This window comes from Oncorhynchus tshawytscha, linkage group LG14 (assembly GCF_018296145.1).
Source record: "Oncorhynchus tshawytscha isolate Ot180627B linkage group LG14, Otsh_v2.0, whole genome shotgun sequence".
In the NCBI taxonomy this organism is placed as follows: domain Eukaryota; kingdom Metazoa; phylum Chordata; class Actinopteri; order Salmoniformes; family Salmonidae; genus Oncorhynchus; species Oncorhynchus tshawytscha.
In genome coordinates, this window is record NC_056442.1 from 45,865,364 (window position 1) to 45,885,254 (window position 19,891).

Genomic DNA, 19,891 nt, shown 5'->3' on the forward strand with positions numbered 1-19,891 from the left:
GAAAGATTCGTTGTACTCATTAACTAATTTCTGAACAGAGTGACGATTGTCCTCCTTTCCCTCTTCTTTTGTTAATTTGCTTTGTTTTATCTATTTACGCCAAACACAAACTCCCCTCCTTCGTTGAAAGGAAGATAAATGTGCCTCTTTATCGGTTGTGCTGCCTGCCAGAGTGTTTTTAAGCACTGGAGCGGCTTCCCTTACTAATCTGAATGGAGAGACTGAGGGAAGCAATTTTAGCATTCAACAGAGGGTTTAATAACAGCCATGTCGCTGTGGGTTCGGTTTCCCCTCTATAATTTGGTGGAAGGGAACTGTTCTTTTTCCGGTCGCCCGGGTTTCCGCCGTGCCAAACCTCAGTGCCTCCTTTCCCAAAATGGAGGGTTGGTTGGGTCATATAGGATGGCTCCAGACAGACAGACAGACAGACAGACAGACAGACAGACAGACAGACAGACAGACAGACAGACAGACAGACAGACAGACAGACAGACAGACAGACAGACAGACAGACAGACAGACAGACAGACAGACAGACAGACAGACAGACAGACAGACAGACAGACAGACAGACAGACAGACAGACAGACAGAGGCACTTCTGAAGCCTCCATAGTTGGATTTTAATACTGTTAAATGGCTTATTTTTCATAATACTGTACGCTTTATTTTATTGTCATGTTTGTTGCACTCCTCTAATGAGTGTCAAATCATCTGTTACGGATATGATTCTTATCAGCACACTGAACTGTGAAAGCACTAGATTACTGTTTGCAGAAGTGAAGGGAAAGAGAAAGGGGCGTGGCTGTTTTTAGTGTCTTCCTTTTGAGGAAAGCTATTATGACTCCATCACTGGAGTTATAATAGTTTAAGAGACAAATGATGGAGAACTGGAAGTGTTTATCCTAACCCAAGCACAAATAGGACACACACGTGCGCGCACGCACGCACGCACGCACGCACGCACACACACACACACATGGTTGAGTGGTGGAGCGTTATAGCCTTAGCTGATGCTGGGCTGAGGTCATGGCTTTATTAAACAGAGACGCCGGGGTGGAATCCCTTTGAGTCTGCACCACGAGTGCCACACACACACACACACATAATCTCAGTCATACACACATACTCATTCAATATATTTCTTAATTGCGTTCTTTTACTTTTAGATGTGTGTGTATTGTTGTGAATTGTTAGATATTACTGCACTGTTGGAGCTAGGAACACAAGCATTCCGCGACACCCACAATAACATCTGCATGTGACCAATACAATGTGATTTGATTTGATAGTATACGCACAGGCATGCAGACAAGCAGACACTTTCTCACATTCTCTTACCTTCACACACACACGACACACATACTCTGGACCCTTACATCACACCCCACTCTGAGCTGTGAGCTGGGATCCGCGTGAGGCCTAAATGTCAATTTAAATCAATTAGGTAGCAGAGATGAGGCTGTGGTTTAATTACAGCCGGTCTTAGTGGGCTCATTTCAGACTCAAACCCATTCACGGCTGGAGCTCCATTGACACAGGCTCTGTTAATTCAGTCTTTGAGGGCTCTGTTAATTCAGTCTTTGAAGGCTCTGTTAATTCAGTCTTTGAGGGCTCTGTTAATTCAGTCTTTGAGGGCTCTGTTAATTCAGTCTTTGAGGGCTCTGTTAATTCAGTCTTTGAGGGCTCTGTTAATTCAGTCTTTGAGGGCTCTGTTAATTCAGTCTTTGAGGGCTCTGTTAATTCAGTCTTTGAGGGCTCTCTTGTTTACTGGGTCTCTGTCTTTAATTGTTATTTGGAACAGGAGGAAAGACTTCAGTTTGTCACAGTCTCATTGGATCTGTCTGAACCTAGTAATTACTCACAGATTGTTAGGAAGACACACACACACACACACACCCACACACACACACACACAGACACTTGTATTTGTGAACCAAGTGATTGTGCATGCCCACTCCCTATTAGTTTATGTGTGTACTTTTTTTGTGTAATGTTGTATTTGTGTGTGTTTGTTTCCATGTATGTATTCCCTGGCAGAGAGCCAGGAATTGTTCAGATCATACACTCCCCACAACACTGTCACAGCCACAATTCAGTCTCCTTCCCTGTTTTTCACTATCACAGATCCATACACTTATTAAAAAATATTTTTATATGTGATAGAGTTTGTGTGTGTGTGTGAGAGAGAGAGAGAGAGAGAGAGAGAGAGAGAGAGAGAGAGAGAGAGAGGCATGTGAGTGAGAGAGGAAAGAGAGTGTGATATTAATAAACCAGTCCCCCCCATCTGTCTCTAAAACCCTCTGCTCTCTATCCCCCCCTCCTGGCCAGGCGGTAACACTGACAGTCTGTTTGACATAGAGAAGGGCGTGGGCACCATCATCATCGCTAAGCCTCTTGACGCTGAGCAGCGCTCCTTCTACAACATGACTGTGGAGGTGACTGACGGCACCAACTCTGCAGCCACACAGGTACTGTAGCTGGAGACACAACATATCATATCTCTATTTATTCTCAGAAAGAGCCAAATCTCCTACCTGTACATGTTGATTTTGGCGTGCTACCACCTATACATCTGAATATGCATAAACACGCATGCACCCATGCACGCATGCACACTCACACACACCCTCATAAAGTACATGATAAACCACATACAGTACCAGTCAAAAGTTTGGACACACCTACTCATTCCAGGGTTTTTCTTTATTTTTGCATTCTACATTGTAGAATAATATTGAAGATATAAAAACTATGAAATAACACATATGGAATCATGTAGTAACCAAGAAAGTATATTTTATATTTGAAATTCTAGTAGCCACCCATTGCCTTCATGACAGCTTTGCACACTCTTGGCATTCTCTCAACCAGCTTCATGAGGTAGTCACCTGGAATGCATTTCAATGAACAATTTCAATTAACAGGTGTGTCTTGATACAAGTCAATGTGCGGAATTTCTTTCCTTCTTAATGTGTTTGAGCCAATCAGTTGTGTTGTGACAAGGTAGGGGTGGTATACAGAAGATAGCCCTATTTGGTAAAAGATGAAGTCCATATTATGGCAAGAACAGCTCAAATAAGCAAAGAGAAACGACAGTCCATCATTACTTTAAGACATGGTCAGTCAATCCGGAAAATTTCAAGAACTTCAAAGTCGCAAAAACCTTCAACCGCTATGATAAAACTGAGTCTCATGAGGACCGCCACAGGAAAGGAGGACCCAGAGTCACCTCTGCTGCAAAGGATAAGTTCATTACAGTTAACTGCTCCTCAGATTGCAGCCCAAATAAATGCTTCACAGAGTTCAAGTAACAGTCACATCTCAACATCAACTGTTCAGAGGAGACTGCGTGAATCAGGCCTTTATGGTCAAATTGCTGCAAAGAAACCACTACTAAAGGATAATAATAAGAAGAGACTTGGTTGGGCCAAGAAACACGAGTAATGGACATACGGTTGGGAATCTGTCTGATGAGTCCAAATTTACGATCTTTGGTTCCAACTGCCATGTCTTTGTGAGACGCAGAGTTGGTGAATGGATTATCTCTGCATGTGTGGTTCCCACCGTGAAGCATGGGGGAGGAGGTGTGATGGTGTGGGGTGCTTTGCTGGTGACACTGTCAGTGATTTGTTTAGAATTCAAGGCACAGTTAACCAGCATGGCTACCACAGTATTCTGCAGCGATACGCCGTCCCATCTGGTTTGTGCTTAGTGGGACTATCATTTGTTTTTCAACAGGACAATGACCCAAAACACACCTCCAGGCTGTGTAAGGGCTATTTTACCAAGGAGAGTGATGGAGTGCTGCATCAGATGACCTGGCCTACACAATCACCCAAACTCAACATATTTGAGATAGTTGGGGATGAGTTTGACCACAGAATGAAGGGAAAGCAGCCAACAAGTGCTCAGCATATGTGGGGTCTCCTTCAAGACTGTTGGAAAAGCATTCCTCATGAAGCAGGTTGAGAGAATGCCATGAGTGTGCAATGCTGTCATCAAGGCAACAGGTGGCTACTTTGAAGAATCTCAAATATATTTTGATTTGTTTAACACCTTTTTGGCTACTACATATGTGTTATTTCATAGTTTTGATGTCTTCACTATTATTCTACAATGTAAAAAATAGTAAAATAAAGAAAACCCTTGAATGAGTAGGTGTGTCCAAACTTTTGACTGGTACTGTATGTGCTTCTAATAGTTACATTTGAAACCATATACACTGACCTTGCCTTCATAGACAGACACTACACCCCCATTCCCTATAACATTTATTTTTCTTTCCATCGACCATTTTGAAAAACGTCTTTACATGGTTTGATGGATGGCGCCCGTCACATTGTCACATGAATGATGGCGTGCGGCGTGTCAAAGTCCTATCAGAGTGATCGGAGCACTCTCTTCCCCCGCGTTTAATTCCTCTGGTCAAGGACGCGATGTGTACAGAGGACAATAGCCTCCCCTGTCCTGTCACGTCCTGTTCTGACCCTTTGCACTGTTCAGGCTGTGCTGTGGTTGAACATTCCAAACAAAAAGGAACAAGATTATTAGTGTGTAAACTGAGCTCGTGTGAAGATTATTTTTCAATCTCTGTTTAAGTTAGGACTGTCATGTTCTAAAGGGGTTTGGACACAATTTAAATATCACAATTTAAATATCACAATTTAAATATCACAATTTAAATATCACAATTTAAATATCGCAATTTAAATTGATAGGAAATATAACTGTATTTCTCTTTCCTCTTTTAGATGTCATGTCATATACAATGTGTGTTCATTGTGTGTTAAATGCAGGTGACTGTGGCAGAACAGGACACACACACACACACACACACACACACACACACACACACACACACACACAGACATACAATAGAATGGATTAGCATTTTTATAGAGTGGAAGGGAATGCGCTGACATATGGAATGTGCTTGCAAGACACCTTATAATTTCCCTATGACAGTCCGTTTCACGCATATGTCACTCTACCTGTTCTCTCCGTTGTCATTTTCAGGGCCAGTGCTTTTCAATACCCAGGAATTAGTCGTGCGAAAAGGACAAATTCATACATATAATTTATATTCATGTGTATTTTGTCATTTTGTCATATCCGTCTGTCTGTCATGTTCCTACGGTGCATGGCAACGTTTGTGTAAAGCATTCTGAGACTATGTGACAGGGAAACTAGTTCCCTGGTGAAAATGATAGTTTGCTGATAGTGATAATGCTGTAGATTTAGATTATTATGAACACATTCACTCACATCACATTTTTCAATTTCCCCCCTCTCCCTTTCATCGTTCTCTCTCTCCCTCTGTTCGTTCAGAATGATAGCTGGAGGGAACTACAACAGAGCTTTACTGCTGTGTGCCCTGAAAGGGAGAGCCAACCCACTGCGCACAGATGTCAATTCAACATCTATTCCTCGTTGGTTCAACGTAATCTCATTGAAATGACAGCGCTGATTCAACCAGTGTGTGCCCAGTGGGTATCCTCATTAAGTACAGAGGTCTAGTAGCTAGCTAGAGCACAGGAATCCAAAAACATCCCCTCTCAGCTACTCTACTCTCTACTCAGACTGTGTAGCTCTTTCTGTCTAAGTCGGTCCATTAAGCCATGTCACACCCTGCGTGATGGTACTTGTTCACGTTGTCCAAACCCCCTTGCTATTCATTCCAACACACACACACACACACACACACATCACAGTCCCTACACTCCCCTGCAAGATGTGCTGACTAAATCCCTATGGGTGTACAATACACCCCCCCTGGATAGAAGGATGAAGTTAGAAGCTAACGTTGAACAGAGCCTGACCTCAGCAGGAGCAGCTGACTGAAATTAAGCTAGCTATAATCAAAAGATGGGCTACTATAAGTTCTCATAACAAAGAGTAGTGAGACAGACAGTGGTGAGTCAGGCTGCAATGGAGGAGGCAAAGGAGATATTGTCTCGCTATTGTTATTTTACTGCTGCTCTTTAATTACTTGTTACTTTTATTTATTATCCTTAGCCTTATTTTTTTTAACTGCATTGTTGGTTAGGGGCGTGTAAGTAAGCAGTTCACTGGTCCTTAACCTGTTGTATTCAGCCCATGTGACTAATAACATTGGATTTGATTTGATACGCAGAGAGGGGAAGCATTGGAGGAAGCAGGGAGAGAGGGTAGTGGTACAATGGTTCCCAAACTTGGGGTCTGGAACCCATGTGGGGTCCCCTAAAATGTAAAAAGGGTCCCCAGTCTTTAATCTTATTACATTTTAGAGACAACTAAGGGCCTTTTACACTGTCAGAATTCACTTTCATGTCATTATGTGTTGGGATAGCCTTTGGGAGCTAAAATGTAGTCATCTATGGTATAAATTTATATAAATATAAATGCAACAATTTCAAAGATTTTACTGAGCTTATATAAGGAAATCAGTCAACATCATCAGTCCTGACTTACCACTCATGTATGTAGTAAATAAGTGGTGAAGCACGTATTTTTGGGTAGAACTTGTAAGGTAGTGATGAATAGTATGTGTAGTATGTATAGACCTGTATGCTCTCGTTGGCTGGCCCTCGCGTCATATTTGTCGCCAAACCCACTGGCTCCAGATCATCTGTAAGTCTTTGCTAGGTAAATTCCCACCTTATCTCAGCTCACTGGTCACCATAGCAGCACCCATCCGTACCACGTGCTCCAGCAGGTATATTTCTCTGAATTTCTCTGAATTTCTGCTGCAAATTAATTACTTAAATTTCATACAATGTGATTTTCTGGATTTTTGTTTTAGATTCCGTCTCTCACAGTTGAAGTGTACCTATGATAAAAAGTACAGACCTCTACATGCTTTGTATGTTGGAGAAACCTGCAAAATCGGCAGTGTATCAAATACTTGTTCTCCCCACTGTATGGACCTTTTCTCTACTGTATTATTGACTGTATGCTTGTTTATTCCATGTCTAACTCTGTGTTGTTGTTTGTGTCGCACTGCTTTGCTTTAGCTTGGCCAGGTCGCAGTTGTAAATGAGAACTTGTTCTCAACTAGCCTACCTGGTTAAATGAAGGTGAAATAAAAAATTTTAAAAAATAGTAAGTTAATTAATTTTTTTCATGAGGTTGTGGCTATATACTGCCATCTGTTGGCGACTAGAAACAATTGCATAATAGGAACTATTACAAATTGATGGTCCTTGAAAATCAATATTAATTATTGAAAAAGTCCTTGAATTTGACTTGCCACTGTCTGTACGAACCCTAAAACACACACGGCTCACATACACACCTGTAAGACGTGCTGACAGTGGAGCCAGTCATGAGAGGCTGTGCAGAGTTCCCTTCTTCAACATCACAGATGGAGCCTCAGCCTGATGCCCAATGGGGGAAATCTCCGCTGGTCACCGGCAGGAAGACCTCTGCTGCTTCTGTCTTATATTTAGCCTTCCCTGCCGTTGGCCTCCCAATACGCCCTTCTTACGCAACTCAACCGCCTTTGTCATCTGCGATGGGAATCTGCCGTTTGTGACTCACAAGGTTTCCATGAGTCATCAACCGTCAACACAGTACATGACACACAACAAGCACGTCAGCAAACATATGTCTCGATTGGCATATACGGTACATGGTGTATATAAATACATGAACTGCAAAAACCTCTTATTCACATAACAGTTGTGACAGACTCGCAAATATGTGCTGTATGACATGGAACTGTGCTGTATCTGACCGACTGTATATGTTATGGCCTACCCTTCACAAAAACATGTGTGTGTTGTAGTACTATGACATATTGGCCTAACCCTACCCACAACAACCCTCTCTCCTTCTCCTCTCTAGGTCCACATCACAGTGTTGGACAACAACGACAACGCTCCTGTCTTCTCTCAGCCCACCTATGACATCACCATCTCTGAGGACACGCCCCCGGAGACGGAGGTGGTCCAGGTGTTAGCATCGGACCGTGACGAGCGCCACCGTCTCACCTACTCCCTCCACAGCGCCATCGACCCCTCCAGCCTGCGTCTGTTCCGTATTGACCCCAACACGGGCACGGTGTATACTACAGAGAGACTGGACCACGAGGCTAGAGCACAACACATCCTCACTGTCATGGTAAGAGACTGATACCGTTAATGTTGTATCAAAAATGGTTTGGTTATCTTGAATCACATTGTAAGGGAGGATTCCATTTGCATTATTTGGTCACATTCCCTTAAGATTCTACATGAAAAATCCCTCCGTTGGTCATGGATGTGTTGAAGCTGTCAGAGGAGGAGAGGAGAGGGAGGGGAGAGGAGGAGAGGAGGGAGGGGAGGGGAGGGGGGAGGGGGGGAGAGGAGAGGAGAGGAGAGAGGAGGAGGAGAGGAGAGGAGAGGAGAGGAGGAGGAGGGGGAGGGGAGGGGAGGGAGGAGAGGAGAGGAGAGGGAGAGGAGAGGAGGAGAGGAGGGAGAGGGAGAGGGAGAGGAGAGGAGAGGAGAGGAGAGGAGAGGAGAGGAGAGGAGAGGAGAGAGGAGAGGAGAGGAGAGGAGAGGAGAGGAGAGGGAGAGGAGAAAAGACAGTAGAGATGTAGTGGTTCAAGAGCATTATCTTTATTGCGGCAGCTTAATATTCTAATGTAACTCAGCTCTCCTGCTAGAGGCTGACTACTCCTGTCTGTGTTCTCATTTTACCTGAGCTCATCGTTAAGCAATTACACAAATTACTGAGAGCAGTGAACCAACATCTCACCCTCGTCAGGGGAATGAGACGGTTTTAGAAACCATGACTGTGTGTGTGTGGAGTCTGACTGTGTGTGTGTGTATGTGGAGTCTGACTGTGTGTGTGTGTATGTGGAGTCTGACTGTGTGTGTGTGTATGTGGATTCTGACTGTGTTTGTGTGTGTGTGTGTGTGTATGTGGAGTCTGACTGTGTTTGTCTGACTGTGTTTGTGTGTGTGTGTGTGTGTGGAGTTCTGAAATCAATCATCCTCATTCACTCTGTTTTACTTCATTTCATCTGGTTCAGTGGGTAACATAAATAGGAAACGACTGCTCATTCTACCACTGTAGTCGTACCGTTTTAATGTCTTTTCAAATCATTATAATTATAGATTATACGGTGTAATTTTGAAGCCAGATAAGAACGTCTGCCTGACATTTTTTATTGGGGAAAATACTGTATTTAAGTTTAGGCGGGCTCACTGATTTAATTTGGTGAAATCCACAGGGAGATAGTATCTTTAATATCTGGCATTCGGTGTGCCCATGACAGTGCCTGCTGTGCTGGAACCAGGTATGTAAGGGCATTGGTATAGGGTACAATGTATAGGCTGCAATATGATCAGTATCTCCTAATTATAACATCTTCCTGCACCAAAGAGATAAGAGGTCTAACAATATAAATATACATTGACTACACATAACCACGACAGAGTCCAAGATAACTTTCCCCAACCAGAGCACATATAACAGTTTTGTCTATTGTGCATAGCTGCTTTGATTAATAGAACGACTGAGCCACAATGACACACCTATTATCCTGAGCCTCAGGCGTACATAGACACAGACAGAACAGAGACAGAACAACTCTATTGTCTCCAATGGACCCAGTGATCTTCCGCCTAACACTTCCTCAGTATCATAATACCATTCAGTCTAGGACTATTATACCACTCATAGGCCCATTGGGTTGTGTTAAGTGTGTTGAACTAGCCAGCGTTTCATAATACTGCCAGCAGAGCTAGCGCTAATTCTGATGCTAATGCTGGTTCTATTAATACTCCCCCTGTGTGGCGCCTCGTGTGAGACAGGCTTTGCCTCTGATCCCGTTCTCTTGTTGTGGAGAGTCTCGCATAAATCCATCTGATTAGCACTCAAATTCTCATCTGATCTCCCAATGACGGGATTAGTCCGTCCCAAAAGACCCAGAACGGTTTGCAGTGACACTCCCTTTAGATTTCATGGCAACTTAAAGCTTCAGTACATGTTTTAAAGGGAAACTCCAGTAATGTTGTCCTGTTTGATTCTGTTTGTATGTTTATTCATTGCCGTAACACATAAAGTTATTTTGTAATAGGCAAGTGCTCATTTTGCCTCATGCTGGTTAAATAATGAGAAATGTAATAGTGTCTGATAATACTATACACCTGCGTTAGTAGACTAATGATTAGAATCATTTTTCGCCCTCAGGTAAAAGACCAAGAGTTTCCGTACAGGAGGAACCTGGCCCGAGTGTTGGTGGATGTGGAGGACGTTAATGACCATGTCCCAGTGTTCACCAGTGCTCTGTACGAGGGTTCGGTCTATGAGTCTGCAGCAGTGGGCTCTGCTGTGCTCCAGGTGACTGCCCTGGACAAGGACAAAGGAGAGAACGCAGAACTCCTCTATACCATGGAATCAGGTGAGCAACTATACAAATGGCTTTGTAAATAAACAATATGGCCCCAGGAGGTGTGGTATATGGCAAATATACCACAGCTAAGGGCTGTTCTTAGCATGACACAATGCTGCGTGCCTGGACACAGCCCTTAGCTGTGGTATATTGGCCATATATCACAAACCTCTGAGGAGCCTTACTGCTATTATAAACTGGTTACCAATGTAATTAGAGCAGTAAAAATAAATGTTTCGTCATACCTATGGTATACCATCTGATACCGTTTACCACAGCTTTCAGCCAATCAGCTTTCTTTGCTCAAACCACCCAGTTTATAATAAGAGTTTTAGAACTATCAAAAGAATAATGTGTGTCTAACTATGCAAAGATATAGACCGGGGTTCTCTAACCTTTTCTAGCATGAGAGCTACTTTTAAAAATGAAACATGGTGGGAGCCACAATTTCTTTTCTTCCAGCTTTTAAATATGCCCATTCTTCTCTGCTCCTCTACCTTGTAACTCTTCCCAGGTCCTTAGTGTTCAAGATAAAGTAGTGCACTCTGTTTTCTGTCAATATACCTGTTCAAATAATTGTTTATTAACCACTCTAAGGGGGTCCTATAAAATCTCACATTTCTTCCCAAAATTCTGTTAGATTTTTCGCAAAATTATGTTTTCTCACTTTTATTTAACCTGATTTTAGATTTATGGACGTTTTACTCTCAAATGTACAATTGTTCACAGAGAAACAATACAATTGGATGTTCTGAGTCCATGTCATTCTTAAATCACATCAGAAGACCCTTTTTTGGGGGGGTCTGGAAATAAACTAACACATTTATGTTGGAGTGTAATGTTAGTTACGCATATGGCCCTTTAATTACCGTCTAATTTGAGGAATGTGCCATCTAATATGACGGTCTAGCGATGGTTCTGTACTGCTGCTACTCTTTTCATTAGAAAAATGTGCAAATAACAAATAATAGATACAAATGATATACTTACTCATGATATACTTCTGCCAGGTAAGCCTACTTTGCAGTTAACATTTAATTGAGAATGTTTTGGGGAAAGTATTTCTGTCAACCTACAAGATGGTTATTACATCAACTGGCTCCACACAGAGTGATAGACAAACCAGCGCACCACACAGATAGACAAGGGCAATATTGCTAGAAATTAATTGGCAGATATTGTATTAGAATTGCTTTTTTAAGCCAATAGTGGCTAACCAGGGGTAGGATAATGTTAATATTGCGTTGATTAGATAGTAGCTGGGAGCTTGCGGTGTCTGATACTTGTGAGATTCGTTTATGACATTTTGCTGTGGGAAAACGTGATAATTGCATGTACTTTCAGAATTGTTCAGAAAGCTACTCGGAGGTGGGCTTCAAGCTACTTGTAGCTCCCGATCCACCTGTTGGAGACCACTGATATAGACTTTATATCGATAATAGATGACAATATACAAGCAGTTGATATAGATTTCGATGCACTAGTATTTATCATTCATTCTTATGTCTGTTTTCCTTTAGGCAACACAGGGAACACGTTCCGGATTGAGCCGGTTCTGGGGATCATCTCTGTGGCCCGCGAACTCGACCTCTCCACCATCGGCTACTACGTCATTACCGTCAGAGTCACCGATAACGGCTCCCCGCCACTCTTTGCCACCTCTGTGGTTCGCATCGCCGTCACACTCTCCGACAACGCCGGACCCAAGTTCCCCCAGACCGAGTACCAGGCCGAGGTCACAGAGAACGTTGCCGTGGGAACCTCAGTCACCACAGTAAGCGCCATGAGCCAATCCACGCTGACCTACGACATCCGACATGGCAACAGCGAACGCACCTTCAGGATCAACCAGTACAGTGGCGTGATCACAACTCAGAAACCCTTGGACTATGAGACCACAGCATCTTACAACCTGATCGTCCAGGCCACCAATATGGCTGGCATGGCCTCCAACGCCACCATGCTCATACGGGTGGTCGATGAAAACGACAACCCACCTGTGTTCCAGCTGCTGTGCTACCAGGGTAGTATCAGCGAGGCTGCGCCCATCAACAGTGTGGTCCTGAACCCAGACAAAACTCCTCTGGTCATCAAGGCCACTGATGCTGACCGCAACCAGAACGCTCTCCTGGTCTATCAGATCGTTGAGGACACAGCCAAGATGTTCTTTACAGTGGATTCTGGCACCGGCTCCATCAGGACTATCGCCAACCTGGACCACGAGACGTTTGCTAGTTTTAACTTTCATGTTCATGTGAGAGACAGTGGGAGGCCTCAGCTGACAGCGGATAGCCCCACCGAGGTCACCATCCAGGTGATCGACACAAATGACTCTCCACCTCGCTTCACCAAAGACACCTACGAAACTGTCCTGCTGCTGCCCACCTATGTAGGAGTGGAGGCATTACAGGTCTCAGCTATGGACCCAGACCAAAACGTCCCCACAGAGCTCACCTACTCAGTGACAGATGGCAACCTGGAGCACTTTACCATCCAGCCCTCCAGCGGTATCATCACCGTAAAAAACAACAACTTCTCCAAGGAACGCTTCCGCTTCAACGTCAAAGTGTCTGACGGTAAGTTCTCCAGCACTGCTCTAGTCACTGTTCTGGTCCGTGAGACGCTGGACTCTGGCCTCTTCTTTGCCCACAGCCTCTACTCCTCGTCCATCCAAGAGAACAATACCAACATCACCAAAGTTGCAGTGGTCAACGCAGTGGGGAATCGCCTCAACGAGCCCCTCAAGTACACCCTACTGAATCCTGGAACACGCTTCCGGATCCGATCCACCTCTGGCGTAATCCAGACCACTGGCATTCCCTTCGACCGTGAGGAGCAGGAGTTCTATGAGCTGGTGGTGGAGGCAGGGAGGGAGCACGACCGTCTGCGTGTTGCCAGGGTAATGGTCAGGGTGCAGGTAGAGGACATTAACGACAACGCTCCTGTGTTCGTGGGACTACCGTATTACGCTGCTGTCCAAGTGGAGGCCGAACCCGGTTCGGCCATATTCCGGGTCACCGCCGTGGACCGTGACAAAGGCATCAACGGAGAGGTGTCCTACTACCTGAAAGACGACCACGGACACTTTGAGATCGACAGGCTGACGGGCGGCCTTCGTCTGAAGAAGTCTTTTGAGTCTGACCTGTCCAACCAGGAGTACCAGATGGTAGTTTACACCAAGGACGGAGGTTACCCTCCTCTTTCCTCCACCTTAGAGTTCCCCATCACCGTGGTGAACAAGGCCATGCCCGTCTTCGGCAAGTCCTTCTACACAGTGTCTGTGAACGAGGACGTAGCGGTACACACTCCCATATTAGGAATCAACGCCACCAGCCCTGAGGGCCAGAACATAATCTACACCATCGTGGAGGGAGACCCCTCTCTGCAGTTCGACATCGGCTTTGACACCGGAGTCATCAGAGTAATCAACTCCCTGGACTATGAGATCGCCCCATCCTTCCGTCTGACCATCAGAGCCACAGACTACCTGACCGGCGCCCGTGCTGAGGTGGACGTAGATGTCACAGTTAATGATTTCAATGATAACCCTCCGGTGTTTGAGAAAATGTCCTATAAGGCAGTTCTGTCTGAGACTGCCATGATTGGCACTCCGGCTCTGCAAGTGGTGGCTACCGACAAAGACTCTGAGAAGAACAACATTGTACGCTATCAGATATTCTACCCCTCAGATGCCTACAACAGCACCGACCACTTCCACATCGACAGCAGCAGTGGCCTCATCTTGACCGCCCGCATGCTAGACCACGAGCTGGTCCAGCGCTACGACTTCATCGTCAGGGCAACCGATAACGGCTTCCCACCGCTGAGCAGTGAAGTGTCGGTCACGGTGGTGGTGAATGACATGAACGACAACCCTCCGGTGTTCAACCAGCTTCTCTACGAGGCCTATGTCAGCGAACTGGCCACGAGGGGCTATTTTGTAACCTGCGTCCAGGCTTCGGATGCTGACAGCTCCGACTATGACAAACTGGAGTACAGCATCCTGTCAGGAAACGAGAGGATGAACTTTGTGATGGATGGTAAGACAGGTATCATCACGCTGTCTGGTCACAGGAAGCAGAGAATGGAGCCAGCCTACAGTCTGAATGTATCCGTTTCTGATGGGGTGTTCACCAGCACAGCCCAGGTGCACGTCAGGGTCCTGGGGGCCAACCTCTACAGCCCTGTGTTTGGACTGAATGCCTACGATGCAGAGGTACGGGAGAATGCAGCGGTAGGAACCAAGGTGATCCAGGTAAGAGCCATTCATTTTAAAGTATCCAGCTTGTGGTAATGAATTGTGTATTTTATTTAATGAATCTTTGATGCACATGATACTATATTTGTAATAGTATTTGTAATATGTTTTGTTTGACATGTTTACTATGTACAATAGCCCATCTAAAAGAAAGTAACTTAACTATTATTACCAGGTTAGGGCAACCGATGCTGACCCAGGAGTGTTTGGCCAGATTACCTACTCATTCGTCAACGACGTGGGGAAGGACCAGTTTAGTGTGGACGCCAATGGTCAGATCACCACCCTGGAGAAGCTGGACAGAGAGGACCCTGCCAACAAGGACATTGTCCTTACGGTGGCGGTCCAGGATGGGGGTGGAAGGGCCTCCTACTGCACCGTCCGGGTCTCCCTGGTGGATGACAACGACAATGTCCCTCGCTTCAGAGCTACAGAATACCGTGCTTCCGTCAAATCTGACGTAGGCAAGGGCTTCTTGGTGACCCAGATCCAGGCGTATGATCCTGATGACGGTGCCAACTCTAAGGTGACATACTCGCTCTACAGCGAGGCACACGTGCCCGTGGCGGATATGTTAGAGATCGACCCTGACAACGGCTGGATGGTCACCAAGGGGAGTTTCAGCCACCTGCGCAACTCAGTCCTGTCTTTCTTTGTTAAAGCAGTAGATGGTGGTATCCCTGTCAAGCACTCTTTAGTATCAGTCTACATCCATGTCTTGGCATCTGACGCCCTCATCCCCTCCTTCACCCAACCCCAGTTCTCATTTACCGTCCCAGAGGACACTCCTATAGGAGCTGCCCTAGGGTCCGTCCGCCTCATCACCCCACCAGGCTACGCCTCGCTGCCAGTCACCTTTGCTCTGGTCAACGGAGAGACCGGGGAGAACAACCAGGATGGAGTCCTGGTGGTGGACAGGGACACTGGGGTCATCAAGCTGGACAAGCCCTTGGACCACGAGGTCATCACCTCCTTCCACTTCAAGGTCACCGCCACCGTGCAGCAGGCCAAGCTGGACTCTGTGACCAGCGTCGACGTAGAAGTCAAAGTCCTGGATCTGAACGACAACAAGCCAGCATTTGAATCCAACTCTTACGAGGCGACAGTGATGGAAGGGATGCCTATCGGCACCATAATCATCCAGGTTCAGGCTCTGGACCCAGACTCTGGAGCTAACGGACAGGTTACATACAGCCTAGGCACGTTGGCGCAATCCGAAGGGGAGCCGGACCAATCCACACAGACCTTCACCATTGACAGCAACACTGGCTGGATCTCTACTCTCAAGGAGTTGGACCATGAGATGTACCCGTCCTACGCCTTCCTGGTGGTGGCCTCAGACCTGGGGGAGACCCTGGCCCTCTCCTCCACCTCCACGGTGACCGTGGCCGTGTCGGACATCAACGACAACCCGCCCAGATTCCTGGATGAGAGGTACCTGGGCTCAGTGCGCGAGAGCGACCCCCCTGGTGAGGTGGTGGCGGTGCTCAACACTAGAGACGACGACAGCTCTACAGTGAACCGCCAAGTCAGCTATCACATCACAGGTGAGTCAGAGAATGGGAGTGTGTGTGTTATTAATGTGTTTAGCTGTCTATCCTCTTTATGCATCTTCATATGTCTCACTGTCTGTCTTTCAACTTGTCTTCTGTCCCCCTGTCTCACTCACTGACTGTCTGTCTGCTTCTCTACCCTCATATTGTCTATCTCTGTCTGACTCTGTCTCTCTGTCTCACTTCACTGCCTGCCTCTCTATCTATCTGTCTGTCTGCCTGCCTGCCTGTCTGCCTGTCTGCCTTACTGCCTGCCTGTCTGCCTGTCTGCCTGTCTCTGTCGGTCTCTCTGTCGGTGTAACTGTCTGTCTGTCTGTCTGTCTGTCTGTCTGTCTGTCTGTCTGTCTGTCTGTCTGTCTGTCTGTCTGTCTGTCTGTCTGTCTGTTTCCTTGTTTACTTTAGATAAACTCTTCATTTGTATGCTGCCTGGCTCATCTCCAAACCATCACAACAACGCTTGTGAATATACAAGAGGGAAACCAATAACAATAAATTAAGTATGAGGCTTGATTCATAATTCATACATTTTTTATTCATATCTTAGGTATGTTTGCGCATACTAGCAGTGGAGGTTTGATTAATAAACAAACGTTGTCACAGTAATAATGATTTAAATACTGCTGAGACTAGCTCTTTCCCAGATAAGCAATTTTTTCATCACAAAATATGACGTGCCTGCACAACCCCCCTGACATCGGCGAACGCCGCGGAGGTAGTAAATAGAGTTATAGTAAACAGTTTAAGAGTACCTGCGGTGCATTTGATGAAAGTTGTTGCTATGGCGATATGTCCTGTTTTGATTTCTTTCCATAGCTTTAATGGATGGGTGTTTATTTTAAAGTGGAGACTGGAGAGAGTTAATTAGATTGTGGATGACCCAGGGACATCAAAGGGAGGTGATTTTCATAAATGTTTTTACCTTTTAGGGAGCTGAGTTTTTGGTTTGGTTAAGTACCTGGCAGTTGAAAGAGTGGTAAAGTCTGTTTTGATGCATAATGAATCAAATATATAAAAGGTGAGAGAGAAGGACAAAAGATGACTAAATCTGTCTTTTATGAATGTCTTGTTGAAAAGAGGGTTAGAGTTGCCTGATTTGTTCTCTGCTAATTGACAAGTGGGGAAATAACAATGAAGTAGGAACGCCCAATGAGACAGAGCGGTGGATCGCCATGCCGACTGGGAATAGGAAGCTAATGAAGGACTTTGAAAAGCAGGAAACCCTCTTCTGAATGGAATTGTAATTAGCATTGCCAGGAGGGAGGGCGGGAGAGATGTGACCTTACCTACAACAGAAAGAGAGAGGGAGAGAGATTGAGAAGGAGAATTAACTTATGTTAAACACTGCATAGAGAAAGAAGAGAGGATCAATGACAAAGAGCTTGGACCAAAACAGAGAGAGAGAGAGAGAGAGAGAGAATGAATTGGCATTACACACTGCTGGGAGAAGAAGAGAATGAACGACAGCTAGATGTGACCTTACGCAGCAGAGACACTGAACGGATTTTACACACTTTTACAAAGAGACACATTGAATGGATCTTTGACACAGCAGGAAATAGTTAGAAAACCAGGGGTATAGGTAATGTGTTTTTATACTAGCACAAAGAAAATACCTGGATTGAACATGGACCAACACCACATGGTGAAAAACAACATTTCATTTAGCTGGGTGTTGTCTTGGGAGGATTTTAACACTTTGACGGAAGACAGGGGATGCGATATGACACATCCGTTGACTCCCAGACGCTCTCAAAGCCTCACCTAGACTTCTGCGTCTTAGTTGCCCCACACCATACTTGATAAGGTATCATGGAAGTTTAATCAAATGTACACAAACTGGGAAAAGGAAATGTAATGATTGAGTGTTTGTGATGTAATTTTGGCGCAATGTGGTTGGTCAGGCTTACAGGAAGTGTGTCTGAATCATTTACAATGATGGAAATCGTTTTATGTCTGCTCCGTTTGCGTCCGTTGTCCCCGCCCGGTCCGTTGTCCCCGCCCGGTCCGTTGTCCCCGCCCGGTCCGTTGTCCCCGCCCGGTCCGTTGTCCCCGCTCAGTCCGTTGTCCCCACCCAGTCCGTTGAGTCCGTTGAGATCCCAGTCCGTTGAGATGAAATGGGAAGTCAGGTGTTTAGAGCTATCGTCAGACCATATTGAGGGGAGGGGTGAGGAAAAACCAATTAGGATGTTGTTGTCATAGAAGGGGAGGGGAGAGGAAATACCAATTAGGATAATGTTGTCATGGGAGAGGAAAAACCAATTAGGATGTTGTTGTCATGGGAGGGGAGTGGTGAGGAAAAACCAATTAGGATGTTGTTGTCATAGAAGGGGAGGGGAGAGGAAAAACCAATTAGGATGTTGTTGTCATGGGAGGGGAGTGGTGAGGAAAAACCAATTAGGATGTTGTTGTCATAGAAGGGGAGGGGAGAGGAAAAACAAATTAGGATGTTGTTGTCATAGAAGGGGAGTGGAGAGGAAAAACCAATTAGGATGTTGTTGTCATAGAAGGGGAGGGGAGAGGAAAAACAAATTAGGATGTTGTTGTCATAGAAGGGGAGTGGAGAGGAAAACCAATTAGGATGTTGTTGTCATGGGAGGGGAGGGGAGAGGAAAAACAATTAGGATGTTGTTGTCATAGGAGGGGAGGGGAGAGGAAAAACCAATCAGGATGTTGTTGTCATGGGAGGGGAGGGGAGAGGAAAACCAATTAGGATGTTGTTGTCATAGAAGGGGAGGGGAGAGGAAAAACAATTAGGATGTGTTGTCATAGAAGGGGAGGGGAGAGGAAAAACCAATTAGGATGTTGTTGTCATAGAAGGGGAGGGGAGAGGAAAAACCAAGTAGGATGTTGTTGTCATGGGAGGGGAGTGGTGAGGAAAAACCAATTAGGATGTTGTTATCATAGAAGGGGAGTGGAGAGGAAAAACCAATTAAGATGTTGTCATAGGAGGGGAGGGGAGAGGAAAAGCCAATTAGGATGTTGTTGTCATGGGAGGGAAGTGGTGAGGAAAAACCAATTAGGATGTTGTCATAGAAGGGGAGGGGAGAGGAAAAACCAATTAGGATGTTGTTGTCATAGAAAGGGAGTGGAGAGGAAAAACCAATTAGGATGTTGTTGTCATAGAAGGGGAGGGGAGAGGAAAAACCAATTAGGATGTTGTTGTCATAGGAGGGGAGGGGAGAGGAAAAACCAATTAAGATGTTGTTGTCATAGAAGGGGAAGGGAGAGGAAAAACCAATTAGGATGTTGTTGTCGTGGGAGGGGAGGGGAGAGATGTTTCAGACAGAGATAATATCTGTCACTGACAGAAGTATTTTGGCTGTGCGTGGTGTGTTGTCAGGGGGTAGTGGTCAGTGAGTTAGGTTGACTCAGATGTCTGATCCCTGGTCTACACTCTGTGGACACTTTCTTAATCAAATGCACTTATTATATGTCACTAGATAAAAGCGAGGACTTCTAGCACTTCTCTTCTCTGTCATTATGTTGTTTCCCCTATTTTCCTATTTTCTCTCAATGGCTGTCTGTCTGTCTGTCTGTCTGCCTGCCTGCCTGTCTGCCTGCCTGCCTGCCTGCCTGCCTGCCTGCCTGCATGTCTGTGTGTGTATAGCCTATATAAGCATACCCTTTCCATTCCCTCTCAGTCAATCAGTCATTAAGGACTGGGGTAAGGACAGAAGGAGTCTGATAAGGTGTTCTTGTTGAAGTGGTGATGAGAAGGCTC

General features: G+C 45.4%; 1 protein-coding gene across 3 annotated transcripts in view; it reads left to right on the forward strand.

Moving 5' to 3' along the window:
* fat3a (FAT atypical cadherin 3a) overlaps positions 1-19,891 on the forward strand; it is a 372,460-nt gene that overhangs the window by 286,119 nt on the left and 66,450 nt on the right. For all 3 annotated transcript variants that reach the window (XM_042297587.1, XM_042297588.1, XM_042297589.1), the window contains exons 7-11: positions 2,331-2,470; positions 7,827-8,102; positions 10,158-10,368; positions 11,880-14,614; positions 14,793-16,164. In XM_042297587.1, coding sequence (XP_042153521.1) covers positions 2,331-2,470; positions 7,827-8,102; positions 10,158-10,368; positions 11,880-14,614; positions 14,793-16,164 — 4,734 coding nt within the window. The remainder of the gene's footprint in view (positions 1-2,330; positions 2,471-7,826; positions 8,103-10,157; positions 10,369-11,879; positions 14,615-14,792; positions 16,165-19,891) is intronic.